The following is a 24,665-nucleotide window of genomic DNA, read 5'->3' as shown; positions in this document are numbered from 1 at the left end:
AATATTTACAAGACCGTCTTACAGGGATCTATACACCTGAAATCTCCATAGGGATTAAGGTCATAAATTTAATCATCCTACAGAATAAAAAGGATAAAATGCAACATCTAAATGTATTTGTGGTATACTCTTCAATGCTGCCTGTATACTACTTACTGAATGATTCAGTTTAGTATATTCTCTTGCATGCATGTCATACAGACAACCTCCTGATAACTTTCTTTCTGAGAGAAGAAAATATTGATTAGCAGTTCCAAATTCTCCACAAGTTCTCCAAGTGATGTGCTATACCTTTCTGTGTCAGAGTGGCTCTGTGTTCTGTAATGCGGAAAATGCATGAGCAGTCTAATTATACACTATATCAGTACTCACTGGAGCATAACAGAATTTCTAAGAAGCTAAGTACTGTGTGTGCAAATCAAGAGAGTGGAAGTGCAGATGATCACAGTTAAGGATTTCTATTTGTAGAGCCAAGATTTTTGTATGCAATCCTGCCCATTGCCAGTCACACTTCTAAGGGAACGGGATGGGGGGGGGGGGAAGAGGGGGAGAAGTGTGTGTGTCAAAATACTGACATAAGGTCTGCAAGAATTTCAGCAGTAATATGATGTATTTAGAAATGACTCAGATTAATTACATGCTAGGTTCCTTTAATGACTACAGCTTTTGTGACACTCCCAGTGAAGAATCAACTTACTATTAGCCGCAGAGATGAAGAGAAGAAACCCAAGCCTAGACCTTCCACGCAAGTAACACCATGTTATTGATTGCCACAGCTGCTCACCAAAAGCACATGGATGAAAAGAATAATCAAATGTAAATGTGAAACTTATCACCATAAGTATACGCAAGCAAAAGGGTGTTTGGATACAGACAGGAAAATAAAACAGAAGCATCTGTTCTCATTAAATCCAGTTCAGGGGAAAGGGGACATCTCTTGTTTTTTGTGTGTGCATGCCTTTCCAATGGGACTTCTCAGAGATTAGCTAGAGTTTAGTTACCTTTTTACTCCCACTTCCTGATCTGTATGTAAATGTATATGGATGCATTTTAGAAGATGCATTCTTTTATTGGTATCTAGATTTTCATTACTGTGGTGTAATTTAACAGAAAAGCCACACTGAATGGCTGCAAAATATCAAGACCTTTGGGATAAAGTGATGTACTGCTAAGTGAGGAGCACGTGGAAGACTGACGCTCAGCATAAACATATGTTCCCAGTGTGTGTAACAGTCTGAGAAGATGGGAAAGGAATTTCCCTGGGAACATCTCATAGCGTGCAAGAAAATAAATAATCAAATGCTGAGGAAAATTTGCTGCTCATGGAAATACAGAAATGAGAATCTCTTTGTTTGCTATAGTTCATAAAATGGGTGCAACTCTACAAATAGTATTGCTAGAAAGGGTATTTCACATCCTCCCACTTCAAACAGTAACCCAGCACTTTTTGGAGAGTCTGCTGTGATCTGAGTTAAAGGTCTAAATGTAGATTTCAATTTCTGCATGTGATTAAATGCATTCCTCAACTCAGAGCCGTACATACAGGATGTTGTATGCTGAGCGCCTTTCTACTGTGTATCAGCCCTTCATTTTCTGGAGTTGGTACAAAGCTGAGGATTCAGAAGCTCCATCTAACTCATTGAATGATGTCTTACAAGAACTGCATTCACTGAATAAAAATTTCCTTAGTTTCTGAACAGGCACAGGTTAAGATGCTGTTATCCTAATGGCATTAATTAGGGCATTTCTGTTGGCATGTTGCACATGAAGTAGTTATGTTAATCACTTTTCAGATATTACTATATATCACGTGCATGTTTTCTATTTAAGCTACAAAGCTGCATAAACTGACTTACATATCACTGCAATTCATAGAATCATAGACTGGCCTGGATTGAAAAGGACCACAATGATCATCCAGTTTCAACCCCCCTGCTATGTGCAAGGTCACTAACCAGCAGACCAGGCTGCCCAGAGCCACATCCAGCCTGGCCTTGAATGCCTCCAGGGATGGGGCATCCACAACCTCTCTGGACAACCTGTTTCAGTGTGTCACCACCCTCTGAGTAAAAAACTTCCTTCTAATATCTAACCTAAATCTCACCTGTCTCAGTTTAAAACCATTCCCCCTTATTCTACCACTATTCAATGAGTTATTGCGCGTTAGGGACACTGTAATCGCAGCAAAGATTAATATATTTTTGTACTTCTTACTTGAGGCATCCTCATGAAAACAGAAGCAAATATAATGTGATTGATGGAAATAATAAGCATTCTTCAACCTTACATTTCTGCATAAATTTTTATTCTTTATTCCATGTCAATAGGTGTTTCTGGTTTGCTGTCTTAAAACTGCTATTTCACTGTTTATTAATATGCAATATGTTCATCAATTATCTTGTCTAATTTCATGAGTAATGTAATGTTCCTAGTTTGGACAAGAAATAGCTAGTTCTTATGGTCTTTAATCACAATTATACATGATAAAAAAAATTCAGGGTCTGTCCCTGCAAATGTTTCTACTGCGATTGCGGCAGAAAGGCTCTTATAATGCATACTATCTATGTCTAAGAGTTGGGAATAAATAGTTTTTACTCTGAATTACAATTTCTCCCACTTTTTAGAAACTTTACCATCACCCCTTCTCACACAGATTGGTGGCTCCCATTTCTTTTTTTATTTGGTTTGTCCATCACTCTGTGGCTCAGGTAACGTCCCTTTTTTTCCTTCATTTTTCAATCTGCTATTCCTGGAAAGCTTTATCTTCCTCCTTTTTTTTTATTGTAACCTTGTGATTTTTTCCTTTCTCAGCATACCTCCTTTGTTTTTCCCTATCTGTTCCCTTGACTCCTTTTGGGCAGATCATTTTATCTATTTTTTCCTTATTTCTCCAGCACTTTGTCATTTATTGACAGCCAAGACTCAAAATGAGCATAGAATTAAATTTCATCTTTTCTCTTAAACTTTTCCACCATCCTACATGCCATCCAAGCTCACACAGCACTGCTTAGCCAAGCTTGTTGTATCTTCCTCCACAATTTATGGAAAGCGCATCTCTTTCTCTCTGTAACAGACAAATGCCATTTTTCATAAACATTTTCAATTTTTAAGAATTCTTGCCCAATCTCCTTAGCATCCATATTCCAGTCTGTCCAAAACGCAGCTGGTGACATTGCTACTCTCATAAGTCAAACCATATTCATATTTTTAAAACTCATCTTTACCTTCAAGATGTGCCAGGCCCCCGCCCATAAATCAGATTGTTCTTTGTGTTTCCTCAACCCAACCATTCTGCTCCAATAATGTATTAGGATTGCGTATTCTTAATTATTCTATTACGTCCCTTGTACCTGTCAGACTTCACTATTCTGTGAATTATTGATCCTTTCAATTCCTTGTCTACATACGCTCATTTTCCGCAGTGCGAAAAAGAAAAAAGAAAAAAAAAAGAAAATGAAAAATTAATAGCCATACAGATTTAAAAAAAAAAAAAAAAAAAAAAAAAACCATCAGTAGTTCTGGGGATGTTTCACTTTACTGCGCTTCTTATATAGCACACTTTTCTATTGTTAACCTTAAGATAATCAAGATTAATCATCTCTGACTGATGCATGATTGTTAATGGATTAAAATAAAAATTAACTGGCTAAAGCCTTATTTTCATAATCCTCGAAGTATGAGATATAGATATCTATTCACACAGACCTTCTATTTCTACTTGGTCTTTATATCCATTGCTGGTATTTTTTTAATGGGATATTCTTGGTCAATTCACATTTTTAATGATCTGCTACTACATCTCTTTGGATCTTCTCTGTTACACAGTCTAATAGATTACATTTTTAAGGAAGTTGGTAAGGATGTAAAATGTTCTTTAGAACTGAGTCTGTCAGTATAGTCAAACTGACAAGGTCAGCTCTCTGCATAAATTATTTTTGTTCCTTTAAAAGAGCCTTAGACCACAGTTCTCTTCAAGTAAGCCAGTGAACTCATCCATTTGGAGTATTTGAAGTGCCTTTTTGTGATATTTTAAAAGCTGGATTTTGGAATTCAGGATCTCCTGAGAATGAAAATTTTCTGCATTGCAGGAATACAGTGAGGAAGAGTGAAATGAAGGACACTCTAGCTTTGAAACATGTTGAAAAAGCTCACTACAGTTTCAGGAGAACATTTAAAAATGTTCTGATGAAATGCAGAATATGCTTTTTCAGACTTCTATCAACTGAAACTATTTTAGAAAACTTAATAGTTGGTAATTTGCCGGTAGGTACAATACATACGATCTGTTAAATAATGAAGTTTATCTGAAAGAACATTGAAGGAACAAGGTGAAAACTGTTTGCTATGCTCCATGTATCCATACTCCAGGAAAGATCTTAAGAGTGACGTTTCTGGATGTATGACTTGATGAGCCATGCTGGAAGGGAATAAAACAGCTGAGTGACTCACATTCCAGTTGTATGTAATGTAATAGGGGATCCTCTAAAGTCTTCCATAGGCCTGTGAGGAGATGAGATAGCACCACAAGGATGTTTTGCCACATCTGAAACCCTGTAATTTATACATTAATAGCTCAGAAATTTCAGTAGCAGTTGTGTACAGCCTTTTGCTAGTGGTTGAGCTGGAATGAGGACATCTGACTTCAAACCGAGTCCTTATTATATCACTTGTGATGAAGATTTGCTTTTTCACATTGTAATCAGTAGTCTGTAACACTGTGGGACAAACAACTGAAAGTGGGTATTGAGCGTTGAAATCCCTTAAACTGTTAAAGCAATGTACGCATGTTGTCTATACTAATTCTCCTGATGGTAGAGAGTGTAGTGGTATTTAAATACTGCTTAGCACTCTGAAAAATTATGGAAAATACACTCAAACTATGCACTGTAAGAGTAAGATTGTATTTTTACAAATAGGAGTAAGTAAACAGTAGTTAAAACAAATTAACCCAAAAGTAAGCAGATAGTTTGGCTTCATTTTGATGGGCATAGAAATGTTTAATTATTTTACAATTAATTTGAAAAGATATTGCAGAAATAAAATGTTGGTATTGTCTGTAAATATTTACAGCACAGGCAGGCAACATGGATATAAAACTGCACCTGAACAGATACGCACTGGGGCCAGAAGAATATTTCCCAGCAGTTGCACCTTGCTTTGTATTTAGCCCAAAGTAAACACAAAACACTCCATTAAGGAGATGATCTCTCTTAATGCATTCATTTGGTCACAAAAATAAGCAGGTGAGCAATTAAGGGCTCATCAGAGGTCCCTGTCCATGAATGCTTTCAGGACTGAAGTCTTAGAGTATGGACAGCGATACTTATCTTGCTGTGGATTAGTGAGCAATGGTAAGTTTCATATCAGAAAAGGTTCTTGCATCTGTTTTCTAGCTGGTGAAGTAAGATCATTTTGCTTATGTGTTACTTAGGCATCCCGTATCACTATTGGTATGGGGAAAAAAAAAAAAAAAAATATAGAAAGGATCAGAGAATATTTGTTCCAATTATTTTTGTAATTAAAAACAGTAAAGGCTAAATGTACATTGTTGTATTTCATTCTTTCAGGCCTTTCCCTGAGATCTGCCTGCTGCATAGCCATACTTATTAGATGACTTTGGGACTTGCATTACATCAGCGATGAAGGGTTTATCTAGCAGCCGTAGTCATCATCATGGGGTTACCTGTGACCCTCCGTGTGACAGCCTGCCACATCACTCGGACAGGAAGCCATATTTGTTAAACCCGGTGGACCCCCATCCTGCAGACCACCCCTACTACACTCAAAGGAACTCTTTTCAGGCAGAGTGCATGGTGCCCTACAATGATCAGATTGCCAGCAGCACGTTCCCTCGGAGACACTATAACTCCCACCACGAACTCAAGGACGAGTGTGCTCTGGTTCCCCATGGCACTGCCAACAAGACTAACCGCATTCCTGCCAACCTTTTGGACCAGTTTGAGCGGCAGCTGCCTCTGAATCGGGATGGCTACCATACTCTGCAGTACAAGCGGACTGCCATGGAGCACCGCAGTGACAGCCCAGGGAGGATCCGGCACCTGGTTCATTCTGTCCAAAAGCTCTTTACCAAGTCCCATTCACTGGAAGGACCATCCAAGGGGAGTGTCAATGGGAGTAAAGCGAGTCCAGAGGAGTCACAAACGATGAGGTATGGGAAGCGCAGCAAGAGTAAAGAAAGGCGATCAGAAGGTAAGCCCAGATCCAATGCGTCAGGATGGTGGAGTTCAGATGACAACTTGGACAATGATGTTTGCATTTATCATGGTCCCAGTGGGGTAATGACCATGGGAAGATGCCCTGATCGTTCTTCTTCCCAATACTTTATGGAAGCCTATAACACTATTAGTGAACATACTGTGAAGTCATCCAGAAGCAATAATGATGTCAAATGCTCTACCTGTGCTAACCTGCCTGTGAATTTGGACTCCCAGTTAATGAAGAAAAGCTCTTGGTCCTCTACATTAACCGTGAGCAGAGCCCGTGAAGTTTACCAGAAAGCATCAGTTAACATGGATCAGACAGTGGTGAAGGCAGAGACGTGTCAACAGGAACGGTCATGTCAGTACCTCCAGGTACAGTGTGGAGAGCTGATTGCTGTTAATTGTGCTCTGCCATGTTACAGGTGTTTGTGGGGGATGGAGGTTAGCTCTGATATTTCAGCTTTCCTGAGAGGTATCTGATCACCAAACAAGGGGTGATATGGCTGAAAATAAATTATTTTCTTTTTCTTTCTCCATTTTATTTCATTTTATTTTTATCAGCATTCACCATTTCAAAGAAACAGTTTGTGTTGGTACAGGCTTAATTTTTTTTCATGTGGGAAAAATAAGACCATTTTGTGTACTTTTTGCATTTATAAAGCAGTCACAGTGGGGGTACAGAGAATGTGATCTTGTAGTGCTTGTAGTTAGCATTACAATGTCAATTAGCTGAATGTTACCAGGATACAAATTCTTTGATTTCTGTAATTTCAGGATTTGACTCCATTTACTGCTTGTTTTATTATGAAAGCTTTTGAGACCCTTTTGAGGAACTTTGAGGAACCTTAATACTTTCTGCATCAGGAAAAACCTGTGTTCCTTTTTGCCACTGAATATAAATTCTCATAAAATACTTATTGCAAAGTGTCCAGATTTGTTTATCTGGCTACCCCTCTTTTCCATGGCTTTGAGTCAAAAATACAAAACCAAAAGGTTGAAATGATTGCTTGTTCTGATTATACATTTTAGGAGTACATCACCTACTCCCTCACAAGCTGTTTGCAGTTAATACAGCGTCACTATTTTTCACCAGTATTGTATCTTTAAATGTCAAGAATCAGATGTCTGCTCTTGGAGCTATCATACTGCTGGTGAATGTTTGTGGCAGGAACATGGATCAGAAAATATTAAAACAGTTTCATTCCTAGAAGAGCTGTGGATAGCTTTTATGCACTTTAAACAGAGCACTTATGGCACATCTAAGTGTGTGTGTACGATGGAGCAACGTTGCAGAGAGAAGAGAGAAGACCATGAGGAAAAAAGAGGTTTGCTAAGACAATTTGGTTTCATTTTACTGTAGTGGGACTGTTGTCTATTTATATAGAAACTGTAACGAGTTTTCTCATATGGGTCCTTTAATGTCTTCCACATTCTGTTGTTTAAGTCAGTACGCAGAGAAAGCGTAGGACTGAGGCATCCACATTCTAAAAAATTATCATGAGAAGTATTAATGAATGGCATGTAAAATAATTCTAAATGCCAGCTTCTGGGATTCTAAGCTTTAAATGTAAAGAAGAGGATCAGTGTATTTTCTGTTAATCTCTGGGGGATTGGGGTGTGGGAAAAGGGAGTAATATGAACACTCAGTATGTTTATAGCTGTTAATAGGGACTGGGTAGGTTTCCGAATAGCATCAAAATATTACAATAAGGTTGCAATTTTTTGAGATTTATTGCATTAAGTCTCTTTTGTCTGAATGCTGTAAGGAAAAGAAATTGTTATTTTAGACTTGATTGTTGTGATTACTTCAGACCTTCAGATTTCTTTTATTGATGTTTTTGTTTACTCTTTCGATTTTCCTCTCCAGTTTTGATAAAATAGCTGAAAACTCAGTATGTGACCAGATGGCAGGAAAAGAGCAAAAAACTGTGCCAGCATTAGCTTTAAACGAACACCTCCATAGGGACTTTCAGACAATGTTTAACTGATGGGAATAGACTCCGAAGTGGAATTAGAGGATATTATCTTTGTCTGCATGAAATAGATGTCCAACAGCTGTCAAGAGCAGAAATCAGAATAACTAAATCCTCACTTTGTTTCTTATCCTGATTATGTACTCACTCGTACTGTATTGTTGTGGTTTTCCATTTCATTTCATTTTTTCCAATTCTGTGCTTGTTTAAAAAAGTCAGGGAAGTATAACTGAATTGAAACTGCTAAAAAAAAAAATTAAAATCTTACCAGATTCTGATTAGCATTGGAAATATTCAAACAGAACATGGTGGATTTAACGGAGTAGTCTGGGATTATTCTTCTCCCGTGGGAGCTTAAAAAGATAACGAATGGATACAGACAGTGAAAACTCATTCTGTGTTGTTGAATTCATCCCATTGCCTTCACTGCATCACTCATCTTTTTACGCTTCAAGCCCTCTGGGACTTGGACTCTGTTTCCTTTTGTGTTTCCCCAGTGCCCATCACAATGGAGGGCAGAATATAACTGAGGCCTTTTGGCTGTCCTGTAATGTAAATATATATTAACAATGGTAGAATATCCCTCTGTCCATGGGCTGTTAGAAGCATTCTGAATATCTGTTCTTTTCCCGATGACCTTCTAATCATTGTACCAAAGGACTGACGTCGTGTGTTGTTAGAACAATTAGGAATGCACTAAATGAGATAAAAGGAACTTAGCTGCAAAATCATGTCGGTACTGGAAAACTCTGATAATGATTTTAATTAAATAATGCCTCTTTGTTGCTTTATTTAACTCATTAGATGTTAAATAGATGCTCTTATCAACTCACTTGTAATTTAAGCCATTGTTTATTGCCCAGGACATAAACTCTCTGATCCTTGAATGAAGGCAACTATTTTGTCCATGCAAAATGTTCTTGTGGCAGTAACTGGATTCACTGAAGTAGTGATGCTTTCTCAAAGTCATAGTACAAATAAATAAATACATAAATAATTCTTAATCCCTGTAGCTTTGACTATGTCAAAAGTCATGGATAAAATCACGTGCGTTTCTGCCTGAAACAGTTTTTACCACAAAAGTATCTGGATGAATTCTCAGTGAAAAGACATGGAAATAACAATTATCTCACTTAGTGTGATATTTTCCACAAAGCCATTCTGTGAAAGGCGCTGGCAGTTGCTCATGTTACAGATGGGCTTATTTCTCATAACTTGGAATTTGGACCGTGTGCAGCATCCTCCTGCATTGCAGCCTTCCCTTACCCCAGCAGGCTCTGCTCCCATCTTGCTTTTGAAGTGCAGTGTCCAGCCTCTGAGTTTGAGGGGAAGGAGCAACCAGGGAGGCTTGGCTCCAGTCTGTGCCTTTGTGATTTCAGAAAGGGATACTGGCTCATGGGATGGTTTAAAGATGTTCACACAGATTTTTCTTCTCAGTGAAGTTTAAGTGTTGGAATACTTTTTCTCTCTTCTCTCTATTTCTCCTTTCAAGAATGAGGAGCTGTACAGTAGAAAGATGAGATCCTTTACTGAGCTACTTTTTAATTCAGAAAAAGTGTTTTTATTTAATAGAGGTTGGACTGATTTGAAGTAAGGTGAGAAGTAACTCTTTTTTTTTTCTCTTAGCTATTATTCAAAACTGTTTTCCTAACTTGAGATAATAATATACAAAGCAGTGGACAGCTTCCACTTTTCTAGTAGCTTCTCATTTGTAATAACTAAGATTAAGCAAAAGAAGACAAAATATAACAGTCATCTTTTTCTGCAAACAGTAGAGTCTAAATGCACTAGTAGATATTTTTGACACTTTTGTTTCGCTATGAATTGATGATTATTGAAGTATTGAAGTAAGAGTATCAAATACATGGCATAGTTTGTCTCTAATTATAATTTTGCTATTCATTATGCCCTGTGATTGCTGCTCCCTCTGTCCTTGATCCATTTGTTAAGAGATGGAGAAGAATTCAAAGGATTATATTTTTCTTATTATTCCTCTTTTCTTCCAATGTGAGTCAGTCATGTGTTTTCTTTTGACCCCCTTTGATGAGACTGAAGTGAGTTGTGTCAGATATTCAGGGCTGAGCAAGGACGTTTACTTCTGAAAGCTGAAGTGCAGTAGGTGGGGACGACTGTGCTATCATCTGAGCTCTGCATTTGCATCAAAATCCTTTGGTGGGAGACTATGGGAAATACTATAAAAACTGTAAGCCAACTTTCTGGATGTGATAAGCATTTCCTGGTTTTTCAAAGACTGGATCTGGTGGCGGACGATTCTGGTTGGTACAGTGCTCAATTTCCTATGAGAAGACTGATGTCCCGTAGTGTTAATAAACCCAAATAGTTAAAGTTACTTGCTTTCTAGTCTTAGAAAAGGCACTTCCCTTGTTTCTTAGGAAACGGTGCTCGTACTGAATCACTTTCTGCTGTGTCCATGGGTCGCCAAATATACGGTATGACCTCATAGTAAATCGGGACACTAATAAGGATCAGGATCTGTCGTAGTATTTGTTCATGTGGCACGTTTAAATTCCAGTGTTCGTCCTTGAGACACAGAAGTTCGTTAGGTCTGTTATCTATGAAAGTCAATCTGCATTTTCATCTGTTCTCTACTTTTGCTTCATTTGTGTTGTCTGCATTTCTGTCACCACTATCGTATTCAAATTAATCTTTCAGTATATCCTTGCGTATATGTGGAAGTTGTGTTTTAATGTCCACAAATGATGATTTTCCATTTTTCATGCATCTGAAGACCTGTGTTTTTCTCTCTTAATCTGCAATGAATTAAAAATAAATTGTCTGTGGTTCCTCCTACAATTTACCAGTTGGATTTTAAAAGTATACCAGGTGCAAGTTTTTATGATGATTTTATTCAACTCATATAGTACATAGTTTTTGCAATAAAGTGAGCGAAACAATTTAAACAAGCAATTTTGAAATAAAATGCCACATGTTATAACATAGTCTAGGGCATTTCCAGGTAAAGGAATAATAAACATATAGGAATTGTTAAATGGCTGTGATTTTTAAACAAATTACTAACTAGCTACATTAAAACTGGAGGGGAAAAAAAAAAAAAAGTAAAAAAAAAAAAAAAAAGTATTGTTCACACAAAGCTAATTTATTTCCCTTTGAAAAATGCTAAGGGATGGTAAGCATGACTAATGAATACAGTTACGGAATTTGGGGGCACTTGGAGGTTATAAATAAAGGGGAAAAATTGCTTATTTTTTAAAAAATACTTTAATAAAAATAACTCCAATAAACATATTGGTTTTAGCCTACCTGCAAATGTTGCTAAGATGCCTTTACTATACTGATAGATAAAGTAAGGAGAATGTTTCAGTACAGCTATCTTCTTCATCCTCACAGTGCATGAATTTGCCTTTCCAAAAAAGTGTCAGCTGAAAGAATGGAGAGAATAATATTGCTGTATATTTCACCTTAAATACTGCTGTGTTCTCATTCAGTTAATTAAAATCTGGACTGACCTTTGGCTTCTGAGTAATGCAGTAATGGAGGCCATCTAAGTACTAAGAGAGCACAATGTCAGTACATCACGTGTAGCTGTGATTTTATCTGCCCATGCTTCTTAGGTTGTCATTTTCTATCCCTTGGTTTTATCCTCATCCTGTAACTTCTTTATATTGAATATACTAGCACTAATGTTATTTTTTCCAGATTAACTTGAAGAATGATTCTCAGTTCATCCTGTTAGCGTTCTTATGTTCTCATAGCTCTTTCACCAAAGAAAATAATTCAGTCCCTTTTTTATATTGTAGGCATACACTATAGAGGATTTAACATACTTGGGTGACACCATGTTATATATACTGTTATTATAGAAAATATTTGAAAGCTACAGTTGCTAAGTGAGCACTTGTTATCTATTTCAGTTCCTCATGGTATAAACATAAATAAGATTTGATTCAGTCATTGATTTGACTTCTTGTAGTACAAAATATCTGGAGTGTTCTAATTTGATTATTTTCATTAGTTTTACTGGAAGAAGAAAAAAAAGATAAAAAGAAAATAAAAATGTTTACAAAAACCTTCAAGACAAATCCAGTCAAGCAAAGAGGATCATTTCAATCTACATCCGAATTCAAAATTCCTAACATTTCCTGCAGGGACTTGCAGAGTGGGTGGGAAAAAAAGCACTGAGCGGTGACATGCCTGCCTTATTCAGTGTGAAATAATAAGGCATATTTCTTCTACATATAGTTGTTGATTTTGTTTATTTCCTCTTTTCAAGAGTGGAATTTGTAGCACAGATCTTGAGTGGGGAATGCCACCATGTCAGGAGGGTGGTTTGAGGTATGGCCAGCTGGCCATGGTTTCTGTCCTGCTCAGCAAAGACTCCTGCACTGTATCTGTTGTCCAGCTAAGCTTCTATCTAGTAGTGAATTAAACAATGTGAACATGAATCTGTTGTACACTGTTTCTACTTTCATGCACATACCCTGGGTTGAGGTAATTGACTGTTTTGTTTGGGTGGAGGGCAAAGTGATTTTATGACTTAAAATTGTAGAATCATAGAACTGTTTGAATTGAAAGGGACCCTCAAAGGCCATTTAGTTCAACTTTCCTACAGTGAATAAGGACACCCACAGTTAGATCAGGTTGCTCAGAGCTCTGTCCAGCCCCACCTTGTGTGACTCCTGGGACAGGGCATCCACACCTCTGTGGGCAACCTCTTCCAGTGCCTCAGCACCTTTATTGTAAAAAAACTTCTTCCATATATTCTATCTAAATCTTCACTCTTTTAGTTTGAAGCCATTTCCTCTTGTCCTATCACAGTGACTTCTGAGAGATACATATATTTGCCTTACCAAAGGCTAAGCAATATGCAGTGTGTATAAGACAGTGTGAGAGCTTTGATAGCTCAGGGCATCCAGAGATAGTCTTTAAATTGTTGCTGAATATTTCATGGAAATAAATTTCTGTCTAATTTTGCCTTAATGACATAACCTCAACCTGTTTATGATTTTTTGAGGGGAAATCTTCTAGATATCTTGGACTCTATCAATTCACTTCCCATCAGATATGAGTCAAGGCCATGACATTGATTCAGTATCCACCGAGACTGTGTTGCGGAGCAGAGGTGACAGTTTGGTGTTATTTAGAAGATGTACTATTAAGACCTGAAACCAGTAATATTTCCCTAGAACTGATCAACAGCTTCTTAGCCAAATATATTTCATTGCAGTAATCCAAAAGAAAACACCGTGGAAGTTTCAGTGAAGTCTGGCCTCTGTATACTGATATGGGACAGAAGCTAATAGTCAGCTGAATATGGTAGGTTAACTGCATTACTTACAGTTGTTGCTTGTGAGATCATAATGTTAGCAAAGCATCAGAGATGTTCCAAATCTAGTCAAGCAACAGAAACAGCAGCAGGGCTTTTTCTCTCAAAACACTCTCTTTATCACATCTGTTTCTCTTCCAAGGATTCAGATTCAGCAACACGTTCTTCCATCTATGAGCCAATTTCTTGCCAGGTGATAGCGGGCTTGTAATCATATGTTGCAAAAGAAAGGTAAAATTTCATCTCATTTAACAAATTTTTTTTTATGCAAGCTAGTCAGTGTATGCAGATGCTGAAGTGACTGGAAAGAGAAGTGATTCATCCCAAAGAAGGTATCTAGTGATGAAAGAACAGTTCTCCATTCTAGTCATGAAAAGTGTCCCTTCAAAGACTGAAATTAATGTTAGCAGTCATTCTGCAGGTTCCTGCTGTCCTTGGGAGAGGAGGAATACCTCATTATAGCCAATTGCCCTGAAAGGGCTGCTGGAAGCTGCAACTGAAAGCTTCAGGGGTTTTGAGAAAGATGAAGTATGAGTATCACTGAAGTAGTTTTAATTCAGAACCTAAACTCAGTCTGTATGAACTTCAGTTTCCCTTAGGTAATAGAGTCTATAGCTGTTGTTTGGCTTTCTTTCTGCAGAATATGTTTGAGGGAGGCAAACTTGGAAAGTCCTTGGCTGTAGTCAGAGTATCCAAGTGGCTCTCTTTCCTGTTGATTGGATTTTTACATGTGAAACAGGAGGAGAAAATTAATTTTGGAGTCCAGTGGTGGTTGTTTTGTGCAGGAGACACATTTCCTAAGACAGGAATTTAGAACTCTACTGCTGAAATCATACAAACTAAATCAAGAGCTGCTGCAGATACTGAAAATATTAAATTTATCCTAAATGGAAGCATCCTTCCTGTCTTCCTTTTGGAAAAGTCTTGAAACTCGGTAAACACATATTGTTATTTAAGGCTTGCAAGACTTCCTTTTTATTTTGTGTACTTCAGTTATTTTTAATGCATGCACACTGATAGACTGAAATACTGCTTACCTTTATTGGTCTGATTAATTCCATGAGTGCTAGGAAAAGGCTTAGTAAGAGGAAGATGGCAATTGACACTTCCATAACAAGGCACAGAAGAGGCATAATAACAGCTAAGGAAACTAAATTGCATGAGTTTGAAAATCTGCACTGAACAGTCATTAAGCATTGTTCTTTAGTCGTGTGATTTCATTTCATTAAGTATTTGCATACTAATAGAAAGCTAAAGTTACAAGTCTACTGCTGTGAGTGATTGTTAGCCACTCCCTTCCAGTCCTTGTGTTTACTTCTGTAGTCATCCCCATTGCTTTGGCATAGCACAGGGAGAAGCCTTAATGTTTTCAGCTGCAATAAACCAAATCAAACTACAAATCAATAATGAACTTAATTTGCTATAGAGACAGTCTCTTTGCTATTTCATCCAATAAGGTAAGCTAATAACAATTCTGGGGGGAGAAGGGGGGAAAGGAAACTAGGTATTCTAATTCTTATTCTTTAGAGCTTGAACATAACATGTTTTCTTTATCTGTCCTTGCATGGTAGGTTTATTTCACATGCCGCCAAGTGCGAGCTTCTGCAATGAATGTCCGAAAACTGTGGAGCCCCTATACCTATTTGCTTAGTTTCTTTATTCAGGGACTTAGATTAGCTATTAGGGAAAGAAAAAATAAAATAAAATAAAATAAAATAAAATAAAAATGCTTAAAGAAATTGGTCAGTGATTTCAACTGGGACAGAGTTGATTTTTCACTCTAGTCTGGCTAATGACGAAGTATGACCACTTCCAGAGGACCATAAATTCAGTTAAACAGCAGGACAGATAACCAGTACACTGAATGAGGCTGAATCCAGGTTTGCTGGATTCATGAGATTTGCTGATGGCAGCATGTTATCTGCATACTCTTCTGTTTACAAAACTTGTATGTCATTGAATTAAAAGAATATATAGTCCAACTCAGTCTTCATATTTGTAACAACCATTTTATTTCAGAGTGCCTATTAAAGAACTGAAGTCATAATTTTCAGTAGGTTGTCTGGCTCAGTGGCTATTGCTGTATATTTTGTGTGTATTTCAAGTAATACGTGTTTTCTGTTTCACTGGGCTGTTTTGTATAATTAAAGCACACTCTTGATTTTTAGATTTGTAAAGAACTGTATATGATCTTAAAGACCAGAATGAAATGTTTCCAAGATCTTTTTTACTTCAATAGTGTGAATAATAATAGTTCTATTTTAATAAAAAACAATGATGTTCATTGTTAGATCTGAGTTTAGTTCTTTCCCCTTTTTCATAAGAGTAGAAACAATCATACAAGTGAGTTCTGTTTGATATTCTGATACTGAAAAAATGAGATTGCCAAGGTAATTGGATAACACAATTTTCTTAAAAGCATGAAACAGCTTTATCTCAGGTGTGTCAATCTTAATGCCATTAATCTTCTGAGGCAGCTGTTACCATGCATGTGCACTTGCATGCAGCATAGTGCGTGACCTTGCAAGATAGAATTGTGGCCATTCAAATGAAGTAAGAGCCTGTGGGAAAATCTCAGCAAACCTCCTGAGTGAAAAAAATGAAAAGGAGGTTGACATGAGTAATTCCCCAGTGTTTTTCTAGCTCAGCAGAAGGAAATGTGCTATGTTTAGTACCATACATACTGAAACTGAATGCAAGAAATAATATGATCAATTATTTTTCTTAATTAGTATTTTAAAGAGGGTTTTGTGTTTTTCTTCTTTCCCATAATGCAAGTGCTTTACTGTTGACAGTAAATTGCATTGCCTACTGTAAGCTGCTACAGCCATTCGTATTGCCACCAATGAAAGCAGCTCTGAAAATCAGGTCAGTTCTTTCATCAAATATTGCTCAAGGTATTTATACGTAGACACAAATATAAAAACATTTGCGTTATTTTATGTCTCTATTTTCTAAACAGAGAAATAACAATATTAAGAAATGCTGAGCTTTAAGGATTGTTTGTCCTACCCAAGAACTACGCAGATAGTGCTTTAAGATCCTTTCATACAAAGCACAGTCGAAGCAAAGATCAACTACTTGTAAAACTTGCATTTCTTTACTTTGCAAGTGCTCTCATACAGTTACACGATGGCTCACTGTTTCCTCCTAATCCATCTTCTGAAATCAGGGTTTCCAGCTCTTGTGAAACCGAAATAAAAGAGGAATTGGGTCCACATTTCTTTCTCTATTATTTCTTTAAATAGTGAAACCTTATCAGGGGAAAAAGAAAATAAACAAGAAATGCTGAACCTTAAATATCCTCATATCTGCAGTAACACTGGGTGAGCTGTTTAACTGACATAGCAGACCCCCTCATTCCCTCCACATTTGGAATCAAGTTTCCATTACTGTGTTTTGCTGCACCTTTAAAAGGCAAAAGAGCTACTGAAATGATAGTGTGCTGTTATTTATAAGCTGCCCTACTTCCCTGAGCAAGCAGAGCTTGAACTGGAGACTTCCTCCTGATCATCTCATACAATTTGTGCAGCTAGGGGCTTTAAAGCTCATCCCAGGGCACTTCTATCTATCTCCAGTGTGTGCATGTGTAAATTTTTGTGGCAAATTCATTGCAAACAGCTTTCAAAACATGGCCTGTTGTATCTAAATCCTTTTGAGAAGCTTTGGGATTAAAAGTAATGTACTTTTCTATGGGATTATTGATAACAGAATTTAGGAATTTCAGAGTTATCGTGCCCACAGAAGCTATATCTCCTCAGTACTGCAGCTATAAACTACAGCACTAAATTTATTTGGTTGTCTATAATGTAATACAGCTACAAGTGTTCACCTTGCCTGAATTACGGGTGCTGTGTGAGCACTATAACTTTACTTCCTGTGACTTTTGCTCAGTTAAGGACACCAATCCTACTGACATACTAACATGTTTTATTTGCCAGCTAAAGACACTGATTCAAAATTTCTTTTAATGAGAAACAGCACAAATCTTTAACTAAAGCATAATGAATAAAACATTAAACAGATAGAAGTATATGTCCTCTGAGCAGTCATGGATTCTCCATTATGCTTTTACTTGGCCATGAAATACCTTCCTGAAAAGTGTCTGGATTTCAAATCCTGAGTGAAGGCCAATCATTTCATCAAAATGTCAGCGAAGCTTGGTTTTTCTCTCTTAACTCATTTCTTGTATGAGTGACTTGAAAAGCCAAGGCTGACAAGCAGGAGCTGTAGGCTCCTAAGTGTACATGGGGGCTGTTACAAATAAAGATTGAAGTTCTTTGTATACTGATGCTGTAGGCCTAGAACTAATGCAAGAATCAGTGCTGGAGGAGGAGTGCAAAATGTTCCACGCTCTTGTATGTCAATAATCAAAACCACTACCAAGTACTATAGTCAATTTTCACATTGCAAAGATGAGCACATCAAACAAGGATATCATCAGCTTTCCTGATCTGAGGCCTAGACGTAAACTCAGAAGTCTTAGAGGTAAAAAAAATATGTCTTTTTACCTGAAAAGGAAATTTATCAAGGCTGTATATTCAGTCCTCCAATGTGTTCTGAAAACACTTTGTGCTCTCAGTCTGTAGACTTTAGAGTTTTCAGTCTTCTCTTAACTAGAAGGATATTTTAGATGTTCTTAAGTGTATTTATTCAATTATTTCCTATTAATACAGAACTCTGTATACATTTGCTCAGTAAGAAATGAACTTGACTGAACATATATTCCTGCCTTACAGAACATATATTATTGAAGACCATGGAAATATATTTGGGGAGGGAGAGGGGGGGAAGGGGAGGATACGGGAGAGAAGAGAGGAAAGAAATCTACAGAAGGAACAAAAAGGGAAAAAAATAGTAACAAACTGCATGTTGCTGGAATGTAAGAATGTAAATGCTTCACAGAAGTAGTGTTTCCAGAATAATTAACTAAATGGTATTTGAGGGGGAAAAAAAAGAGGCATTTTGGTTTAAAAAAAATACAAGGAAAATATCTGGTTAAATAAAAATAGGAGTAGTTGAGAAGTCTGAGTCCTGAAACAGAACACAGAATCATGCTGATAAAGATATAAACTAGATTACACTTTCAGGATTAAATCTTGAGGAATCAAGGGAAAAAGTTAGATATTCAAGTGAGTTTAGCAGGGCCAGCCGTGACCAAGGGAGATTTGGGAGAAAAGAAGAGGGCTGAAAGAATTCTGGACGTTCTGGAAGACTGTAAAACCTATCAGCAGCAGAAAACAGCCAACAAAGGAAGAATTTTGGTGAGGTCTTGAGCTTGTCATCAGACGGGAACAAAGCAATGGTGTAGCTTATTTGGTCAATTATAATCATTAATAAGCCCATGAATACTTAGAGCCATCCTTTTTTCTGTTGTTGTTTACAGAGTTTTTTTGGATTATAGTTTATGTGAGAATAGTTTGAATTTGATGCCATAAAATATGACCTACATTGCCAGTAAAATGTGAAAGTAATTACAGCCTCTGGATTTATGTTTGCATTGGGTATCAACAACCAAGCTGTTAGCAAACAGTTCAGTATTCCGGTTATAAACATGCTGGTGTGTAAATGCTATGGCTGAAGTTTATGAAGCAATGGATACACAAGATATTCACTAGGAGTTAAATGTTGCTGCTCATAGAAGGGAAACATTTAGCGATTATCTTGGTAAGTGGTGGTATTTATAAACTGTAGGACAAATTTTAAAAACCCGGATTTGAGGTTGTTTAATATGGATTATCAGCAAAGTGGCAAACAAATGTAAAGTCATAACCGGTATTATATAAATCAAACGTAAAATATATTTACCTAAGAAGTGCTTTTTCAGTTTCACCTTTTCTTTTTAAAAGGGTTCTGTGAAATAACTTCAGGACAAATTTTCAGGAGCCTTGCTCTAAAGTACGTTCTTTCTGCTGTTGCAGAAAAGAGAAAGGTGTTGGTCTGTGATGGTCAGAAGCCCCAAAAGCAATGGAAGGGAGAGGATAGGTGGGCAAGAGAAGTGCACTCTTGGGTTGTCCCCTGCTGTGTCCCTAAATCTCGTGAACACACATTCCCAGTGTTTCAGATTTCCACAGCAAAGAATGGGCAATACAAACTTCAGATTAAGAGGAATATTGAATATAAGTAAAGAAAAGAATAGAGAGTGCTATGACTCCGATATTCAGGCTAAAGTAATTCAAAAAGAGGATCTGTATGCACTGATGAGGGTCTATTTAATCTAATTATGCTATACAAGTGATAGTATTGTAACTTCACATTTGCAAACCTGATTTTGTGATTCTTGAGACATAGTGACTTTAAGTGTGTCTTGAACCAAAAATCAGTGTGGCATGTTTGGATTCACATCTGAAAAGACTGCAATTTAAATTCATATTTCATCTTTTTGTGCCTCATCAAGAATACCCAGATCTAGTTTGTAAACCCTTTGAAAGAAAATGGTAGTTGCCAAAGAAAAATAGGGATCCTCCACTGCAAATGGCATTCCTCAGTTAAGTGGGACTGAAGATGGGCCATGTGAATTTTTGTCATGTTTCCATGGCATCTTAGCATGATCAAATCGTGCTGTGAAACCGCATCGCAGAGAAGTATATTAATAAAAGTATTGGGTTTGTAACTGCAGGTTCCTCAAGATGAATGGTCTGGATACACTCCACGAGGCAAAGATGATGAGATTCCCTGCCGGCGGATGCGTAGTGGCAGTTACATCAAAGCCATGGGGGATGATGACAGTGGAGACTCAGACACAAGTCCGAAGCCATCTCCAAAGATTGCTGCACGGAGAGAGAGCTATCTCAAGGCCACCCAGCCATCCCTTACAGAGCTCACCACCCTCAAGTAAGTCAATCTTTTTCTACATCATTTGAAACTCTTCAATAAGACCTATATTGTCTGCTCATCTTTGACTGCTATTCACTTTTGGACACCAGTTAAGGAAAAAATGTGATCATAATTACTTTTGGTTTGAGGGTAGACTTGGCCATGTATTTCAGTGTTATTTTGCAAAGGGACCCAACTGCTTGCACTTTGACTTTGCAAAGTATTTCAGCCTGTTAGTGCTAACTGAAGATGCTCAAGTGTTTACAACAGATCTGTTCTTTGAACACGTTGCTGAATTACAGCTTACACCTGCAGAAGCTTTATGTAACTGTGTGTTTATATATACTCTACATGAATACCACATGTAAAATTAGCTCAAAGCTAGTCTTTGCAACTCATCAGAGGGTACCTGACAGTTAATTAAAAAGAACAATGGCTTTCTGAAAATAGATAAATCCGTAGTTTCCACTCTTCAGTCCATTTGGAATTGCACTGTTTATTTGGTGGAAAAACATAAACAACACTGAAATGTCTTAAATTATTTATAAAAGCTTTAGTCAACATCAAAGAAGAATTTATGGGTTTTACGTCACGTTGTACTTTATGTCATTGAATCCTTTCAAAAGAATCCAAATTCTCATGAAAATTGCATGAATCGACAGTTTTGGTATTAGTGTTTTCTTTTAAATGATTCTAAAATGGAGAGCTACCCTAAAGCAATAAAATAAATTACATCCATTTTAAAAAAAGTGTGGTTTTGAAGCAGCAATTGTTTCTGTCTGTCATCTGCAAAAATTTGCAGTGAATCATAGTTCACTGAACCAAAAATAACCTAATTTTAGTACAACATGCCTAAGGCTGTATCTTTAAAATGGAAACAAAAAGAGCTGTATCTCTTCTAGTATCCATGATTACAGACAAAAGACTCCTTCTGTACTCCCCTCATTAATTTCCTCTCCTTCCTTGTTCTCCTCTACCCCATATTTTTTCCTAAATCTTATCTGAGTAAAAGATTGTAGAGGAAAACATTTGATCCTTATTAAGAATGTCAGTGATGAATAGACCAGAAGACCACGCCAAACTTATTCCAACTCCCTGCAGCAGCCTGCCTATTTCTGGGGAAGATGGTAATTGTCTGCTCTGTGTTTTTCACTAGTGCTGAGAGGAAAATGTGGTCTCATTTTCTGCAGGGATTTTCATGAACCTGCCAGAGGTTGCTCAAGGAATCCAGCAATTCCTCTCATCATCCAACAGGCTTCATCTTACCATTTCCTGAGCCAAAATTGCCCCTCTGTGATTAGTTACAGCAGCCAGCACAGAGTCACCTAGAAAGGTGAATATAAACATTAGGTAGCACAAACTCCACAAAACCTTGCTTTATACACAGAAATGCCATGAGGATTGGAGCTTACCCATCCTGAGACCGCAGAAAAATATGTTCCATAGTTCCTTATTATAGTACAATAAATTAGAGTGATTTGCTCCTGATCATTCCTGTTCTATATGCAAGTATTTTAAAAAAAAGTCTTGCATGTCAATGTTCACCCACAAAGGATGTTAGGTCAGAGGGGCTAGCTAGGCAAGCAGGTTTGCATTTAGCTTGAAGTCATTGTAATTCTGCAAAGTGCTTCTGTGCACTTTAATCCATTCCTATTCAGGAAAGTTTTTAGGAATGTGCTTTAATTTAAGCTGCACTTAGTAAAAATTGTGTAAGTTTAAAGAAACGACAATGTAAATTTCAGGACAGTGGAGCTAAGGGGAAAATGGAAAATGGTGGTAAAGCAAAAAAGAGGACAAAACAGGAAGTAACTTCTCTTTTTCAATGACTTTTCAACATTAATTGGCATGAAGTATAATTATTTCTTTTAATCTGATAATTTATAGAAATGTTTTTTCGGGACTCTTTCTACTTTTAGTGATAAATTGTATGATATATAATTATGCATTGCTTTTATTCCTTTCTGCTGAACAGGGTGTTCTTGTTGTTATTTTGTTTTGTATTTTCTTTATGTGAGTAGTAGCCAAGAACACTATCTGGGAATTGAAGTCTAGATTTTATTTTTTTTTTAATTTTTTGCAGACTTCTTCACACCTTCCTAGTTGCATGACTTGACCTTGTCCTGGAGAGGCTTGCTTATTCATACCAGGGCTATGTTGATTACTCTGGGAGTTATGATAGAGTTGTGCTATCCTGTCTGCCACAGTCTAAATTAAGGTCCCTAATTCGCTGAATATAGGCATCAAGCAATTGTATCATGTGCAATAACAAGTTACTTATTTGACTTACTGTTGAGTAGAGCTCAATTAGCACCTGAATTAGAGCTTAATGGAAATGAGCTGAAAGTTACTCTATTCAGCAGACACTCGAACAGACACTTATTGACACTAGTGGACTTTCTATTTGTCCTGCAAGACGTTATTAACAATTAAAAGTTGAGTAGTATTCAGTATTTTCACATTTCTTCTGCCTTGTTAAACTGGAAGTATTTTCAGTGATAACTGTGATAATTTGTCTGCATTTCTTTCTGCTACTCTGTATATTGCAGTCTTCTGTATAACAGGTAGCAAGCTGCACTCATGTTTGGCAGGAAAATGACTAAAGAACGTGTCCTCTTTTGCTTTCACTGTTGTTTTTGAAAGGATTTTTCATCTTGTGGGACTTCTCTCTGAGACTAATATTGCTCTCACAACCCACGCTGTTCCTTCCACCTACGTACCTACCGTTGCTCGTGTGCCTACTCTTCTTAGAAAGGATTTTCATTACTACCAATGTTTCTTTTTATATAAGGAATAACTTCTGAACAGAACAATCAGGTCATATCCCCTTTACATAATACAAATTTATTTTCCTGTTTTTCACTGAGGTTTTTTTCTTCCTACACTTTCCAATCTCCCTCCTACAATATTCTTCCCATGCCATGGTTTCCATGTGGTTACAGCACAAATCAAATGCTATGGTACCATTCTGAATAAAGCACAGCTTGCTATGATCTTGAAATGCACACCTCCGCTGCTGCACTCTCATTATCCTACCAGGAAGCAAGCAGTCTTTTCTCTCTCTGCTGGCAGTATCCTCCTAGAGTTTAATCTTTCACAGTCCAGATAAACTGATACAGTTGCAAGGGAAAAAAAAAGAAAGTGCCATTTTCTTGCCTATTTCTGAAAGACAGCAGAAATTTATCTTGCATTTGTAGGCAGATAGAAAGCAGAACAGTTTGCTAACTTCTCAAGAAGATTCAGTCAGTGGATAACTGACTTTTCTATTACAGTTGAGCTTCATTCAGGACTTACTGCTTCACAATCTTTATGTACCTTGGTCATGTTTAGCCCAGTTTTCAGCAGGGGGGAAAAAAAAGATATGCAATCACATTACCTCTCTACAAGTCAATGTCTCCTTCCCACTTTCCAGCGCCTCTTGAATCCGTTGGCTAACCTTAGTCAAGTTTACTGAAGAATGAGGATAGGAAGTTTCAGTAAACTTTATAAAGATTTGTAGCTGATTAAGATGAAGACCTAGAATCACCCAAAAGTGTAAGGAACTAGTAGTAGCTGGTGAGTCAGCCCAACACAAAGATGGATGGTAGCACTTGCTTACCTTAAAAGATGAGAGATAAGTAAAGAACTGGAAAACTCTGAGGGTAAAAGGTCTAAGAGATGTATCTTATTACCATAGTTTTCCTGCTTCATTCTGCCATCTATGATCGAGTGACCCATCTGATAGATGAGGGAAAGGCTATTGATGTAGTCTGCCTAGATTTTAGCAGACTGTGACACTGTCTCCCACAGTATTCTTCTGGAGAAGTTGGCAGGAAGGTGGTAGAGTCAGCATCCCTGGAGGTGTTTAATGAAAGGGCAGATGTGGTAGTTAGTGACATGATTTAGTGGGTGATGTTGGTGGTTAATGGAGGGTTGGACTTGATGTTCTTAGAGGTCTTTTCCAACTTCAGTGATTCTATGAGTCTTTATGGCTATATCCTTTTCTTTTTTTTCCCCTATGGTGCAGAACTTGTCTGTGTAAATTCCATTGTAGCTGCCTCTCTTCTTATGTCTTATTCCCTCATAAATGAGTGATACTTAGAATAAGCCAACCAATTCCTGACTTTAAAGCTGATCAGAAACTTTCCAAAGCCGATATATAACAAAAAAAGTGTGCATATATGCATAGGTCACTCTGAAAGTAAAGTCTTATATTTGTTTCCATGGAAACTACAATAGATACAAAAGGCAAAATAACGTTGTTTGATAGAGCAAATTCTCAGATATAAAATGCTGTTTTTCAGTATAGGTATCACCATTAGCTATGCACTTTACCAGCAATGAACAAGAGCCTGCATGCCACACTCAAAATTT

At 37.2% G+C, this 24,665-nt stretch overlaps 1 protein-coding gene across 2 annotated transcripts in view; it reads left to right on the top strand.

Annotated features, from left to right (window-relative positions):
- Positions 1-5,639: 5,639 nt before the first annotated feature.
- DLGAP1 (DLG associated protein 1) overlaps positions 5,640-24,665 on the top strand; it is a 130,097-nt gene continuing 111,071 nt past the window's right edge. The window contains exons 1-2 of one of the 2 annotated variants that reach the window (XM_042839945.1): positions 5,640-6,593; positions 20,119-20,333. In XM_042839945.1, coding sequence (XP_042695879.1) covers positions 5,640-6,593; positions 20,119-20,333 — 1,169 coding nt within the window. Of the gene's footprint in view, positions 6,594-14,905; positions 14,957-20,118; positions 20,334-24,665 lie in introns of those variants that run through there. The other variant, XM_042839947.1, reaches the window with a different exon arrangement.

Source organism: Centrocercus urophasianus, unplaced genomic scaffold (genome assembly GCF_019232065.1).
Source record: "Centrocercus urophasianus isolate 14NV4802_14NV808 unplaced genomic scaffold, USGS_Curo_1.0 seq_11, whole genome shotgun sequence".
NCBI lineage: Eukaryota > Metazoa > Chordata > Aves > Galliformes > Phasianidae > Centrocercus > Centrocercus urophasianus.
This window is presented reverse-complemented; position numbering and strand designations above follow the sequence as displayed.